Raw genomic sequence first — 15782 nt, forward strand, 5'->3', positions numbered from 1 at the left:
GCAGTGAGTTTTACAAGTGGGAAGTAACTCAATACACTTGTGAATGAACTGATGGACCGTTTTTTTTGTGTGTGTGCTGTAGATTTAGTGGCTAGGCTGTTCTATTGTTACCAGATATGGCAAAGGTCCATGAAACACACTCCCTCCTCTCCTTTTCTTGACTTGATGCTGTAGGAGTCAAACAAATGGAAACACATTTGGTCCCACTTGCAGTTGGAGTCAGAAATTGGTTTTTTCAGTACTCTGAAAGCAAATTGGTGAGCAAATTTGGTAGGCTAGGCAAATTAGACGGTGTGAAAACACTGAGCTGGTCTCCCAGCTGGGGGCGGGGGCACCTTACCAGTGAGTCCTAGGGTAAGCAGAGCCCTGCAGCTTTGCCTGGGCAGGGTTCATGTCCCCGTGGGCTTGCATTTCTCACCAGGTGACAGAAGGAGGAGAGGTGCTGGCCAACTTCTACCCTGTTGCCCTAACATGCAAATGCACCCCTAAGAATCATATGCTCCCTGTTCCAAGGGAAGGATGCATGGGACTCAGCCTCAGGAGGTAAGAGGACAAACGTGAAAATGTCCTCGGAGCTCTTGATACCAACACCCTAAACTTTCTCTAGGGGCTCAGCTCTGTCTGCCCAGGATTTTACAGTCTTGATTTGAATAACAGCTCTTGAGTTCCTCCAGCCTTTGTGTCTCCCCTTCTCCCTCCTCCCCAAAGCTTCTAGGATGGTTTCCCTATTCAGGCCATTGAAGTCTCTGTTCTTTGCGTTTCATGGACAATTTGGCCATCCCCTGCCGGGGTTCCTTCTGTTTAAAGACGTCACAGGGATGACCTCAGTTCTCCAGGCACAGGGAGAAGATCCTGGCGCGCAGTTCGGGGTACAGCATAGCTAGTTTGGGGGCAGATGGGGGGCTTCAGCTGTCATCCTCCTGCTGCCGGTCTATTTGCTGGACCAAGGGTGGACCCAGGGTGGGCGCGGAGCCGGAACCGCAGCGGGAGCGCGTTCGCCGCCCGAGGAGCTGGGTTCTCGCCCGCAGAGGGGTAGGAGGGCACCGGAGTGGAGGAGGGCAGAGAAGGAGGGGAGAAGGCAGGGAGGGAAGAAATCCAAAAGAAAATCCTGCCAGAGGCTCACCTACAAGTTCAAGCCTGCGGACAGTCAATTTCAGACGGAAACGGTGACCATCAGGACAGTAATGACCACGTTACTCATAACAGCAATAACGATGTTTAGAATGGACTAATCAGCAGCAGCAGCAGCAGTCCGAACCCTCGCTCTCAGCTCTCGCCGGACAGGGGCCGGTCCCAGCGCGCAGACCCACTGAGATCATCTGTCCCCGCTGGGCCCCGGGGCGCCCGTGGAACTCGCGGGGAGGACGTCAGGTGTGGGGACCGGTCTGGGCCAGGACCTGGGGGTCCGCGGCGCCCCCAGAGGACTGAGGCGTGGGGCAGGAGGGCGTCCAGACGGGGTGGCGAGCCCCTGCTCCGGTACGCGGGGCCGGACTGCGGGGGCTGGCGCCACTGTGAGGCCGGGCGGCAGGAGGGGCGGGCTGGGGACGCGCGCTGGGGGCTGGGGACGCGCGCTGGGGGCGGGGGGAGGGCTCTGCGGGGGGAGGGCTCTGCGGGGCCCCGCCCCCGCGGGCCGCTGGAAAAGTTTGTGCTCCGACTCGCTGGAGCAGAGACGGAGCCAGCCGGATCCAGGGACAGGCGACAGCGACCCGGCCCTGAGCGAGTTGGCAGGACGAGCTCAAGCCAAACGCCGGGGCAGGAGCGACCTCCCGACGCCCTAAACCGGTATCTGAGCGGAGGCAGGGGCGCCTGGGTGGCCGCCGCAACCAGCCGCCAGGATGCCGGGGGGCCAGTGCCCCTTCCAGACGGAGGTGAGCGCACGGTCCTGGTCCTGGGGACGCGTGGACGCGGACCCGGGTGGGGTGGCCTGGGGGATCCACGGGGCCCACTTTGGGGACAAAGTCCCAGCCGGTCCTGGGTGCCGCGGTGACCTGGACGCGGAGTTCACTCGCCGCCAGAGCGCTCCACATCAGCATCCCGCCTCCCGGCCATCCACCCAAGTGACCGAGCCAGGAAGGGGCAGAGAGGGCGATTCCTTGTGAACCACCCTGGGACCCGTTTTAAAAAGCTGATCTGGAGTGTGTTTGGAGGGACGCGGGTGGCATCAACTGAATGAAACTGAAGTGGCTTGAAGTTCCTTTATGATTTTCCCTGGGCAATTAAAAATGTTCGGTGCCCTCCTCAAAGGAAGACCCTGAGGACCACGAGGGTGGAGGAGGGTTGGGTTTCTGCGCCTGGGAAAAAATCATTATTTTAGGTGATCGTTAGTTGGTGACCACATTCCAGTTTTCCTAACATATCTCTGACAAGTCAGTTAAGGCTGTCAAGACGGAGCTGGAAGTCCAAGTCCCCTCCACACAGTAGCCAGGTCCTCAGCGGGAGATGGGCACTGTTCCTTTCATAATTGAGGTGCAGCCTAAGAAGAGACACGTCTCCCCAGGGTCTCTGTCTCAACCGATCTTTCTGGTTGCCTCTGTCTCTCTCTTTCTGGCTTTGGACACTCCCCATGGCATATTTCCTTGTGGTGTTTTTATATTTAGATGTAAGAGAGGGACTCCTTGTTGGATTTTTAAAGGGAACACACTTTGATTTGAACATTGCAGAAAAGAAAAGGCAGCAGCATGAACAGAGGATTCTTCCATCCTGTGTCTCGAAGACTTCCAGAATTGGGTGGCTTTCTAAAATCTGAACAGTAAAATTATCCAATGTTTGATATAATCACATGGGTGTGATTTATTTTTTTTTCAATATTCTTTTCTTCTTTTCTTCATGGATGCAAATCTTGCAGGCAGGGTTAAGGAAACTATAATTCCTAGAAAGTAGAGGGGAGGCTGTTGTTCTGCTCCTCAATGACCAGGGCTGGTTTTTATCTGAGTGGTAGGTGGCGGGTGGAGGGATGTATGCACATGCTCTGCTTGAGTGGCAGAAGTGTCCAGATTTTAACTGATACAGAGCTCAATGTTCAGATGAATCATTGTGTTGCCATAGAAGGACTACACATTGGGTGTTTTAAATCCACAAACCCACTAATGTTCACATGGGCCCTACCAAAGTCATTCCTGTTTTCTGACACCAGAGATCCATCTACCCTTCAAAGTCAGCCCTTTAGGGCCTCCACCTAAGATATAAGAGAGAATGAAGTCAAAACCAGTTTGGAGCTTTGAAAATGCCATTTGCCTTATAACAGTTGTGATTTTTTTTTTAAGTTCAGGACAGTCCTAATTTTCTACCCTATTTGGATGCTGGAAACTCTCATTTCCTGTAGGAGAAGCTTTACGTATACTCTTAGTGACCTGATTCCTCAAAATTCAGAGACTGATTTCCCTCTTTCTGGAAATCATGACGCTGAATTATTTCCATGGTGGTATCTCTTCCATCTTCCTCAATATCTACAGTATATTTATATTCTCAATAATGAGAATTTGGGCACATCCCAATCTGGAAAAATTGGGGGTTTCCCTATTGTACAACACTTTTTTTTTTCCTGCCACAGCCTGGAGATAACCTCTCAGCCAACTGTTCACAGAGCTAGCTGGAACTGTGGTGCTGTAGGTTACCATGCCCCTCTAGTCTTCACATCTGGCTTTGTAAGTCCTCTTTATCACTTTCGGAACCATTTATATTATTCCTGTGTCGTGCATTTTCTGTTCAATTAAATACCTTAAGAGATTTTCCAGAAGTCTTTGGGAGATAATGTTTTGAGGAAAAATAGTTTCAGTTAATAATTCATTTCAACGGTTGCTTTTATCACAGCTCCTGGGCATAAAGTCTCCTGTTTTCTGGTTTGTTTGTTTGTTTGTTTTTGCATTCTATTTTTGAGGAACGGAAGCTGCTTCAATGCAACAAGGCAATAGGCCTGTTAGGTGAAAACATTTTGGGGTCTAGAGTGTGACGTCCAGTGGTTGGGTTTGTCCTGTCAGCAAGCATGCTGCTGGTATGGTCAAGCACAGTGACCTCGAGTCAGGTCCTCAGCCAGCTTTTTGGTCTTGAACATACTTCTCCATTTTCCTGGCTTCAGAATTTTCTAAATATTTCAGTAAAGTCCCCAGAGTGTCATTCCAATATTTTGCCAGCACAGTAGCTAGGCAATTCGGCTGTAAAGCATACTGGGAAAATTCGTATCACCTCCTAGTAAAAGGACATGTGGCAAGGTGACAGCCTCCCAAAGAGCCTATCCCTGATGGCGTGCATGGGAACCAGATGACAAGGACATCCAGCCCAGCCAGACTCTGTGACCTAGGGCAAATGGCTCCTCCCCCGACTTTCGTTTCCTATTGTGCACCCTCAAGACAGCAAATGGTACTGTGTGTCTAGCCTTGGCACAGAGTGGGCCACAGGTGGACTTCTTGGGCAGGACACCTCTTGTGTGAATTTGCCTTTGGCTTCCTCACCGAGCCTGTTTCCACACATCTACATTCATTTTGTGGAAATCTTAGTAGTGATCCAATCCCGTGCTCTTGAGAACAAGAGCAGAAACCGTTTGAAAAGATTGGTTAGAAAGCCAAAGGGAGCAGATTCAGTTGCCTCCCCTGGACCAGTCCGGAAGCCTAGGAGGATGTTCACAGGGTGCCTGTGTGGGGCCAGTACCCGGGGTTCCTTGGACACAGTCCCCCTGTCTGGGGTTCGGTGGACTCTGCCCAGGTTTGTAATAGCACCCCAGCCTGGTTTGCTAAAGATTGGTCTAAAGAGAAACCACCAGAAAGCAAGAATCTCCACCAGGAAAGTGAATTCAACTCCATGCTTTGAAGAAGAAAAGTGGGAAAAGATGCCAGACCTTTACCTGGCGTGACTGTGGCGGTTGGCATCCCCCAGGGAGCTTCATTAGAGGGCCTAGATCAAAGTGGCAGGCGCGTGAGACCGCGTGTAAAGCTTGCATTTTTCCATGAACTATCTGGAGGCCGCGTGAGGTCACCCAAGAAAACCAGAGCAAGGGAAAAGACTCATTAGCAGAGGAATTTCTCTGGAGCCGTGAAAAGGCCAGCTCATTATTTCCTTTCTGAATTCTTTAAAATGAAAAGAAAAAGGGAAATTCTTGCTTTTCAAGAAATGTTGCTCGTGGGCAAATCTTGGGTGCTTCCATTCAGTTTGGGGGACAGAGTGGTGGACTTTCCCAGGAGAATATTCCTTTTAAAAACATAGCATCTTGCATGTGACCTGGGAAATGTCTTCCTATCTTCTGTGCCTTCCTTTTATGTGTGGGGGGTGGGGGAGGGGGGCAGGCGTGCTAGACTTTGGAGAAATATTAGCCTTCTTCTTTTTTTCCTTTCCCTTCTTTTTATAGTTTGTTTATTTTTCAAACTGACATGTGGAGAAAGTGAATGGCTAGAGTAGAAAGCACATCTGGAATCCATCTGGCCCCCTCTCCCAGGCTCACCTCCCCCCAGGAGATGCTCCTTTGGGAGTGGGGGAAGGTAGCCATGCTTAACGTTGGTGGGGTCTAACTTGGGGTCATCCGCCATGGAATCAGCTTCTAGAAGGTGTCTTATTTCTTCTGGGCAGAAGAGTGAACATGTTGGTGTTTAAAATGCCTCGGGGTAGCTGCTGATCGCAGGTCCATGAGGCCAAGGGAAAGCTGTTAGGAAACAGTCCTAGGAGAAGTTGAGGGGTGAGCAGAGGCTCTCCTGACACACGCAGTGACTGGAAATGCGGTCGGGGCAGGCGGGGAGGAGAGCACACACAGACAATGAAATACCTGAGTCCCTGGCAGAGCCAGGGAGGGAGCAGGAGTGAGGGGCTGCCAGGGTGGCCAGGGAGGGCTGGTAGGGGCAGGACTCAGAACCGAGTGTTCTGTGCTGGTGAACTTCAGGCAGGACGCTGCCGAGGAGTGTGGTTGGCTGGAGACCCTGCAGCTCGTCCGTACCTCTGCCACGTGCCACCGCTTTCCGATTCTGCACAGAACTCGTCTGCCCCATAGTTACATTTCTCAGCACTAGGCTGTCTTTTTAAGTGTTTGGGTGGAAATTAAACCAACATGTCACTGCCAGCTCTGGACAATCAGCCTCTAAATTAAAACAGAACGTGAGGCTCCGTTCTGTGTCGGTTTTGCCCTGGAGATGAAGGCCAACCTGGCTTCCCGTCCTGGTTCCATCTTGCAGGATGGGGGTGGGTGGGGACAAGCTGCCGTCGGTGCTAACATCCAGGAAGCCCAGCACCCCTGAGTCGTGGCAGACGTTCATCTCAGACACCAGCGTGCCCCTCAGAAAGCCAGGGTAGCCCACAGAAGCACAGGCGTGTGTCCACCGGGAGAACACCCTCTCTCAGGCCTGCTGACAAACAGCATGTGGGCCTAGAGAAATCACAAACGAGATCGAGTAGAGGGTGACATGTCCACGTGACGGATGAGAGCAGTCAGGACTGGCCGCGTCCCCCGGCGTGATTCCCGTGAGCATCCTGGTGAGAGAAATGTGTCCCACACCTTCATGTCCTGTGGGGATCATTTATGTGAGGGGCGGAAACAGGTGACCTCACCACAGGATGACAAGCCCAAGAGTGTGGTCACCCTGGAGGCTAGTGACCAGGAGGGGCACTAGGTAGCTTGAGGGGCTGGGTCTCCCCTGGGGCTGTTCTGGATGCTGATCTCATGGTATTTAGATTGTGTCTGTGTGTGGAGGGGGACAGATTGACTGCCCAGCGCTCCAATAGTGGGAGGACTGAGCTGAGCTTGCTGGGGACAGAGCTGTCGTCTGACAAACTTGAGGTTTGTGGCTAGCACCCTTTAAGAGTAATGGGAAGAACTTGCTCATGATATGCTTCTGACCATTGGCAACAATGTTTAGGCAGAGCCAAAATCAATATGGCCTTTTGGCTTTTAGCCCAGCACTTAACTCTCAGGATGGGGCTAGCTTTGTAAATGCTGATAATCCAGAGAAAACAAGCTTTTTAGATTCCATAGAGAGACTGATATCTTCCAGTTATGCAAATGCAGAGAATCATATTTCACAAAAGACATCCTGCAAAAATGTACTCTGTGAGTGATGAATGTTTAATTAAGGGAAATGATAAATCCAGCATTGATGGGAAAGCGTGTTCACCCTCATGGTCTTCTTGATGGGTCTCTGTCACATCTTCTGCTAGTTTTACTGTGGTCATTGGATGGCTGGTTGCTCGTCTTTATTGTTTTCTTGTTTTTCTGTTGTTCTGTGCAGTCTTACCCAGGGGAAGGGAGAGGGAAAAATGTGAGCTTGCATAGTGTTGTGTATTGTTCTATCTCCAGATTTGGCCATTTTGAAGGAACTCGTTTCCCTCCCTCTCCCCCCCCACACACACTTCAAGGCAAAATCCAAAGTGTGCAACACTTTCAAGGGAGCATTGAGGTGTATAAAATGAGGTGTGGGGTTATGGTGGAGGAAACCGCAACACAGGAGACAAGAGGAGTCAGCTCCAAAACAGTCTGAATTACCAAGACCTACCTGCATTACCTGCCTTGAGAACCAGGGTTTGTCTCAGGGTGTCATTTTCTGAGGCAGAAAATCCTGGTGGTGGTGCGGATTGCCCAGGGACATTTTGAGGTAAACCTGGACGTGGAGGTGTCTTGGACAGCACAACAGGTAGCCTGGAGGGGAGGTGGGTGGGACATGGCAAGGTCCCCAGGATCCATTCAGCAGCAGCGTGGGGATGGCTTGGGCCCAGCGTCTACAGGACACGGTGCCAGGGCCTGTTCCCCTCACCATGCAGAGTGGGGAGTGGATCCTCCAGTCCCTCTCTCAGGTGAAGAAACAACCAGACAAGCAGACATAAAGGGCACAAGCCTCTGCTGAGCACCTGATCATGTACAAGATGCTGGGAAAGACACCGGACATAAAGGTCGTCCAGGCAAAGTGGCCGTGTGTTCATGGGTTTGAACTGCTCAGAAAGATTCAGCTGCTTTTTATCATCTCTGCTCTTCGAAAGATTGCTGGCAATTTTTAAAAAGTGGTATGCAGCCTCGGGTCAAGTTCACCAGGGTCAGAAAATGCTACAGAGCCGGTAGAATGTGACTTGGGGCTTGAAGGACAGACAAGATTTGCATAAACATCAGGGTTGGGGGCTCTGGGAACACTGCCCACCGAGGGGCTCTGTCTGCCTCCAGGAGAACCCCCAAGGTCCTGGCTGGCTGGGGAGCAGGGCTGGGTGACACAGCCCTGGGGGTGGGTTAATGAGTGACACGGAGAGACCTGGGTAGGCCACCCCTCCTGTCCTTCATCGTCAGCCCAACTCCAGAGCTGGGCGCTCTCCTTTCTGAAGTCAGCAGAGGGCTTTGGCCAACAGGTAAAGGCTTCTGCCAGCTTGTGGCATTTGAGCTGACCTTGACCCAAGCCCTCTGCGACCCCAGACAGAGCTCATGGGGGAGGGGCCCAGCAGTTCCAGGCAGAGCACCCACGTCAGCACAGACAGCCTGGGGCTTCCAGAACCACCAACCCCTGGAGGCTGCAACACGCTGGAGGAAACCTCTGTGAAGAGGTCGGGAACCCTCTGTGCCCATCTGGGAAAATCTGACTTCCCCCTTGGACAGATTGTGTGCCTGGAGGGTCACTAGGGTGTGGAAACATTGTAAAGCTACCTGGGCTTCTCAGCCCCACAAGGCAGCCTCAGGGCAAGCTCCTGACCCTTCAAGGGCCTGAGGCCCTCACAGGGCCTGGATTCACACACAGGAAGGAACTCGTGGTGAGTGAGACCTTCACAGTACCCTGGACACCAAAATGCAATGCCCCATATTGTTGCCGAGAGATCCAAGCTTCTCTGAACCAGATGTAAGTCTGCAGCTTCAACACCAGGAGAGTAAAGCATCTTCACTGGATACGCATACGGGCTATTTTTCAATCAACCTCATTTGGTCTTCATGAGATATTTAAATATTCAAATAATTCGAATTAAAAATCAGTGAGTTTAGAAAGATGTCACGTGACCTCACACGTACGCAAAAGCTAAAATGCCGATTTCATAGAAGCTGAGAGTAGAACAGTGATGACTACAGGCTGGGAAAGGGAGCAGGCCACAGGAGGTTGGATCATGTGCACAAAGTTATAGTTGGATGCAGAAATAAGTTCCAGTGTTCTACAGCACAGTAAGTGTCCACAGCTTACAGCTATTCAATACATATTTTATAAAGAACTAAAAGAGAGGAATTCAAAACTCCCCAACACAGAAAAATGACAAATTTTTAAGGAGAAGGAAACGCCAACTACCCTGATTAGATCATGGCATGTTGTCAACGTGGGGGATCAAATCATCACACTGTACCCCATACAGATGTGCAGTTGTTATGAGTCAGTTACAACTTAAAAAAATAATTCTACTGAAAGCCATTTCTGCTTTGATAGTTGGGTCTGCATCGTGGTCACCACACAGGATGCCCATCAAGATGACCACTGATCAGGATTCAGTGGAGGAAGTATTAAAATTCGGAACCCCTCAAGGCCTGTGCCTGGATTAGTGGCCTGGGTGACCCCACAGTGCTCTCAGATACGAGGTTTCTTCTGGCTCACAAGCATTGGTTTAGTTCTGCTTCACATTCAGGCCTCTGATTTATTTTTCCCCTTGAGGTGCTGGGGATGGAACAGAGGGCCTCAAGCATGCCCCGTGCACCCCCTCGCTCTGAGCTACACCCCCAGCCCAGGCCTCTGCGTGTGGAGCACCTCGAAGCCTGCAGGGCTCCTCTTGCTTGTCCTTCTTCCCTTAACCTCAGCGGCAGCCCAGGTCGGCAGGTTTGAGCTCCTGCCTCGCCAAGCTTTGAACTCGGGTGCCCAGCGGCTGCCTGGTCCACACCCTGCCCTCAGCTGTTCTTCCTGTGGTGACTGCATGGTGGTCAGGCATCAGGACCCTCTGCCAGGCACACCCAGTCCCCTCCAGACCCCAGGGCAAGCTTTCCAGGGAAACAGCAGTGCTCCCACGACGTCACTCCAAATCTCATCTGAGAGGTCTTGAAAACGGGGCAGGCGTCATTCCGGATTCCATCCTGTGGTCCCTTTTGTGTGTGTGTGTGTGTGTGTGTATGTGTGTGTGTGTGTGTGTGTGTGTTTGGTTGGTTGGTTTTTGTTGCTGCTGTTGTTGTGTTTTAGGGTTTTGTTGTTTTGTTTTGTTCTGGGAGAATCTTGAATCCTCCAGGTAACTGGGGGAGATGGTTTCCCAGCTCCCACGTGGTAGAGAAAGACCCACAGGGTGGCATCTCCTGGTGCTGGGAAGTTTTCCAGGGGAACCTTTATTTGGGTCGGTCGGGCCACATGACTGTATTTCGCACCTTGGTAACTGCAGACCCCGAAGCGCTTTCCCTCCACCACTTAGAAACTTGGCCTGTGTTTCCAAACCCTCTGCAGCCCTGACCAGGCCAGCTGTCCAAAGGCTCAGCATTTTCCTCGCGGAGGTTCCTTAGGTGGTGACCCATCGCTCATCCCGGGCTCTCTCCTTTCATCCTGTTGCAGGAGGCAGTGTGCGACCTTCCTCCTGGACTCCCGCCTGCACCCCTTCCTGAAGCTGTGGCCAGCCGCCGTCCTGCTGGGCTCTGAAATGAACGCTCCCCGAGCGCCCCCTGGTGGATTGTGGAGGTAACCGCCTGTCGATGCCCAGCGATGGCCACCGTGCTCCCTCCGGGTCCCCAGCCGGCCTCCGCGAATGAGACTCTGCAGGTACATTACAACTACGTGGGGAAGCTGGAGGGCAGGCTGAAGGACCCCTCCCAGGGTGGCAGCACGCTCACCACCATCTTCTTCTTGGTCGTCTGCAGCTTCATCGTCTTGGAGAACCTGATGGTTTTGATTGCCATCTGGAAAAACAATAGGTTTCACAACCGCATGTACTTTTTCATCGGCAACCTGGCTCTGTGCGACCTGCTGGCCGGCATAGTCTACCAGGTCAACATTCTGATGTCCGGCAAGAAGACGTTCAGCCTGTCCCTGACGGTCTGGTTCATCAGGGAGGGCAGTATGTTTGTGGCCCTCGGGGCGTCCACCTGCAGCTTGCTGGCCATTGCCATAGAGCGGCACTTGACCATGATCAAGATGAGGCCCTACGATGCCAACAAGAAGCACCGGGTCTTCCTTCTGATCGGGATGTGCTGGCTCATTGCCTTCTCGCTGGGCGCCTTGCCCATCCTGGGCTGGAACTGCCTGCAGAACCTCCCGGACTGCTCCACCATCCTGCCCCTCTACTCCAAGAAGTACATCGCCTTCTGCATCAGCATCTTCATCGCCATCCTGGTGACCATCGTCATCCTGTACGCACGCATCTACTTCCTGGTCAAGTCCAGCAGCCGCAAGGTGGCCAATCACAACAACTCGGAGCGGTCCATGGCCCTGCTGCGGACGGTGGTGATCGTGGTGAGCGTGTTCATCGCCTGCTGGTCGCCCCTCTTCATCCTCTTCCTCGTAGATGTGGCCTGCAGGGCCAAGGAGTGCTCCATCCTGTTCAAGGACCAGTGGTTCATCATGCTGGCGGTCCTCAACTCCGCCATGAACCCCGTCATCTACACGCTGGCCAGCAAGGAGATGCGGCGCGCCTTTTTCCGTCTGGTCTGCAACTGCCTGGTCAGGGGCAAGGGGGCCCGCGCCTCGCCCATGCAGCCGGCTCTGGACCCAAGCAGAAGCAAATCCAGCACCAGCAACAACAGCAGCCACTCCCCAAAGATCAAGGATGGCCTGCCCCACCCAGCCGCCACATCCTGCATCACTGACGGAAACAGAACACTCCAGAACGGGATCCTCTGCAAGTGACATCTCCACCACGCGCCCAGCTCTGCAGCCAAGCTCTTATTTATTGCATGTGTCGCTTCCACGGGGACCCTTAAAGAGCTGTGACTCAGGAGATCTACTTGATGTTGCCTGATAACCTGCCCCGGGGGCCGTCTCCTGAGGAGGGGACGCCAGGAATCGCCAAACCATTTCCATAGACAGCGTGCTTTGTCTGTCTCGGGCACCAAAATATGAAGCTGCTGACGTCATCCACGGCCTTCTACTGAACTCTGGATGCCGCAATCTTTTGTTCACAAAGAGGGCAGGTCGGGGGGCTACTCGCTGCACAGGGTGTTTCTCAGCGTGCCTCTGGATGACGTTTTCGTAACTCCACACTACACTGAATGGGTGCTTGTGTATCTGTCCCTTTCTGTGTTGCATGGAATTCACGTTCCAGGCGTTGGCCGCGTGGTGCCGACCTAAAGTCTCAGTACCCCGCCCAGTTAGGAAACCAGTCCTGCAAACGTGTTCTGACTGCAGCACCAGGTACAAGGACCTGGGTGTGAATTAGGTGGGCCTCTTTACGTTGCTGTGAAGTCTCACGGTAAGAAAAATGTTAAGGCCTAAATTCCCCAAATAAGGCTCGTCCAAGGCCAGCCCCAGATGTGTGGGTCTGACTAGCCCTGTGTCCCTCTGTCATGTGTTCCCGGAGAACTTTAAACACATCCAAAAGTGAGAGAGCACTTAATCTGGGGGGAGGTGGATCTCCCAAGATCTCCCAAGAGCCAGGATCTCCCAAGAGCCCGTGCTCCCCAGCTAACCAAAGAAACAGCTCACGAGGGAGGGGCCGGGTTTGCCCTCCATCCTGGTTGGCCTCACCAAGTCACCGGGGGTTGTGGTCTGCTTCCTGTAACGGGGGAGTTTCCATCGGAAGGAGAGGGTTAGAAGACAGAACTCTGGTTCTAGGTCAAGTTTGGATTCTGCACTGGAAAAGTACAGAGTCGGTCACCTACGAGTAGCTGGGACCGTCAGCAAAATCACAGCTTCCCGAAAGCAGACACGGATCCCGACTGTTAGAGCAGCTTAGTTGTCAGGTTGGAGAATGTAATCTGACAACTCATTCAGGCTTCAGAGAGATGCATTATAATACCCACATGATACTGTAATTTTATTTTTCAACACCAGTCGAACCTACATCGCTGTGTTTCCCTTTTAAAAGAATTACTAAGAAGCATCCTTGTTCGTGATCTTCCCCAAGGATCATACACACAGTAGACACAGAAGGGAAATGAGTCTGTGCGTAGGGCTGGCATAGATACACACTCTCTTTGCTCTTTGTAAAAACAAAAATCAAAAGCCACCTTCAGAAGGCTTCTCGCTTGGAGTAACTTCACGCCAGCGCCCCCTACTGTTTTTTTTTCTTTTTTAGGGTTAGTGAGAATTTTGCCTTATTGATACCTCAAAGAGCAATCTCAATTCATGAATGACTCTTTGTTAGAGAAATTCCTTCCTGGCAAGTTGCTCTTATCGAGGAAGCTTTCCATGGGTCCTGGGTAACCTGTACATACTGACCAAAGACCTTCCTCGTTTTTTTGTTCCTGTTGAGATATTGGTAAGGAAATGCTCCACGAGGCTCTACTGTTGCCGACTCTACATCACTGAAAAATGGCTTATTGGGTTATCAAATAGCATGAGAAAAGCCAGGGCATTTCTAGGAAAGCTTTATTGAAGGTTCTGGATTAAGAACAAGAACAATAGAGATGTATAAGGGAGACAAAATGCATTTTCACATAGGAAGTGAAATTTGTGGAGCTGCTTTGGGGGCCTTGGGTCTCTCTGTCAGTATGCTGTGTCTTACGGTCACACTTTGGTCCATAACCGTGACTTCTCTAGTATCTGCGCGGTTCAGCTTTCATTCATCGACCCTCTTCGGGGGCCACATCCGTCACTCCCTCCAAGAGGCACTGTACAGGCTTCTTGGAGATGATGCAAAAACTTTTAAGCCATCTGAATTTAAAAATACACTAAGAAAGTAATTATGCTCATTTGATGTATGCAAAAAACCAACCACCTTCAATATCCATGTGCACATTCCTAACAAGCTAACCAACTTCCTCACTAGAAGTTGAGTGTGTCAAAGTCGTAGCCCTGAAGTCTGGAAATAGGGTGATCTTATATGCCACAGAGAACCTGTGTTAGATCTCCTTGCAGCTAGTAACCTTTACTATTTCCAATGTATGTTTGTTAACATAAATAAATAAATAAATAAAACCAAAAGGCCGCGCGTCAACCAGTTTTGGGGAGCCCGAGTGGCGGGACTGTTTTCTTGTTTTCACCGGGGCCACCCCTCCCTCGGGGTGTGCGGGGGATTGGGCTGCTGCTGCTCATTGGTACCTGTGCTTCTCAGCAACTTGGGGACAAACAACACTTAGAACCCCAGATCACCCCCTCGACTTGCCCATTCTCATTCTTCATGGAAGTTTTGGTGGACCGGATGCTGTGTGCACCGATTCCGGCAGATTCTTCTGTGTTCAGGAAGCGTCACAGGGGGGCTCTTTGGATGGGAAGGAGATTGTAAGACCCATTGCAATAAAGACCAGCCCAGAGAGATGGGAAGTTTCTTTCTGCTCGGTTTGGCTGTTATTTAAGCAAAGGCAGTGGGTAGTTCAGAATCTCCACTACAAATGGTAAGGCACAGCCTCTCCCTTCTGTCCCGCGGAAAGAGAAGCTGGTGTTGGACCTGAGTGTTCTGGTGGTGAGGCTTGTTACAACTTAGAGTGTCGTGCCCCTCCGGCCATCTGTCCACCTTCCGTTCTGTCCAAGGCAGACTAGGCACTAGATTGCAAAATTAACATAAACCTCCGAGAATGGCTTCTGCCTAGCCACCGTTTTTCCTTCCCAGGGGGAATAACTGAGAGTGCTACTTTCTAGGGGGAAAAAGAAAAAAAGTTCCAAGTTGCCCTCCTGTCTTTTATGAGGCAGCACAAGATCCATCATCCAAATGAAAGAGACTTTTCGCAATAGCCTTTATTGCCAGCGGACTTACACGGATCGTCATTGAAACAATGAACTATGTTAAGAAATGGTTGTTTCGCTCAACCCTTCAGCCATAGTTACTCTGCGCTGGTTACAAGCCTTTCACAGAAATGTAACAAGGTGCATTGTATAGAAAACGTCTAATTACATTGGCAGTTCCATGCTTTTAAATTGTATCTACAAGTGCAAAACCTCGATGCCCAAATGTTTTTAGTATCTAAGTCAAATATTCAAAGGGGTTGCTGCGTGATCAGAAATGCACATACCACTATCCCAATAAGAAAGGCACGTTTTCTGATAACCAATGATAACAATGTGTCACCTTGCACTCTGGGGTCGTAGTGACGATACCCAGGCTGCTGCGCCATATCCTACGCCTGGCGAGCCCAGAAGCACAGGCAAGCGACCAACGCGTGCGTGGTGATGGAGTCTAACTGGAAACCGCATCGTTTCCTGAAGAAGTTAATTGGATTCCTTGAAGGTGAGGAGGGAACCTAAGACAATTATCGTTGCCTGTTAATTGTCAGATCTCCAAAACAGCCAATTAACTTAGGCTTTATGGTTTTTTTCAGAGAAGAAAGATTAGAAAACTTTTAGTTTTGTATTTCTGCTCCTCAGGGATGTTGGAGAAGCCAATTCCTTTCCAAACTCAGAGCCGGAAGGGCAAATTGGCCGCACAACCAGACAGTCATATCTTTTTGCTTCACAAAAGTTAATGGAAACAAATTTTTCAAATAATCACTCACTTATCGATATGTATAATTTGCCAGCCAAATGCTTTTTAAAAAGTAATAAGTATCTTATAATTTACACATTAAAATTTACATGGCATCGTCTCCTGACCCTGGGATTTAAACACCAAATGTTTTAATTCTGAATACAAAGAGACATTCACATACTGAATTTCACAATATTCTGGAACAAGTTACAGTCAAAAGTCAAATGAACAGAACATTCCACTTGCAACTCACACATAGTTGTTACCAAAAAAAAAAATGTAACTCATTGTTCAGAGATGGATTTGTCCATTCATTTCTGCTTGGTTAA

The 15782-nt window shown here is 50.8% G+C and overlaps 1 protein-coding gene across 2 annotated transcripts; it reads left to right on the top strand.

Annotated features, from left to right (window-relative positions):
* The first annotated feature begins 1064 nt into the window (after positions 1-1064).
* On the top strand, positions 1065-13976 carry S1pr3 (sphingosine-1-phosphate receptor 3). 2 transcript variants are annotated; one of them, XM_078030660.1, is made up of 4 exons: positions 1068-1476; positions 1668-1868; positions 10455-10658; positions 10757-13976. In XM_078030660.1, exons 3-4 carry the CDS (start codon positions 10645-10647, stop codon positions 11739-11741), a joined length of 999 nt encoding a protein of 332 aa, XP_077886786.1. In that variant the 5' UTR covers positions 1068-1476; positions 1668-1868; positions 10455-10644; the 3' UTR covers positions 11742-13976. The 2 variants fall into 2 exon arrangements, with proteins under 2 accessions (XP_077886785.1, XP_077886786.1); XM_078030659.1 differs by having other exon boundaries at positions 1065-1476; positions 10455-13976.
* Positions 13977-15782: the final 1806 nt, after the last annotated feature.

Source organism: Ictidomys tridecemlineatus, chromosome 13 (genome assembly GCF_052094955.1).
Source record: "Ictidomys tridecemlineatus isolate mIctTri1 chromosome 13, mIctTri1.hap1, whole genome shotgun sequence".
NCBI classification, from domain to species: Eukaryota; Metazoa; Chordata; class Mammalia; order Rodentia; family Sciuridae; genus Ictidomys; species Ictidomys tridecemlineatus.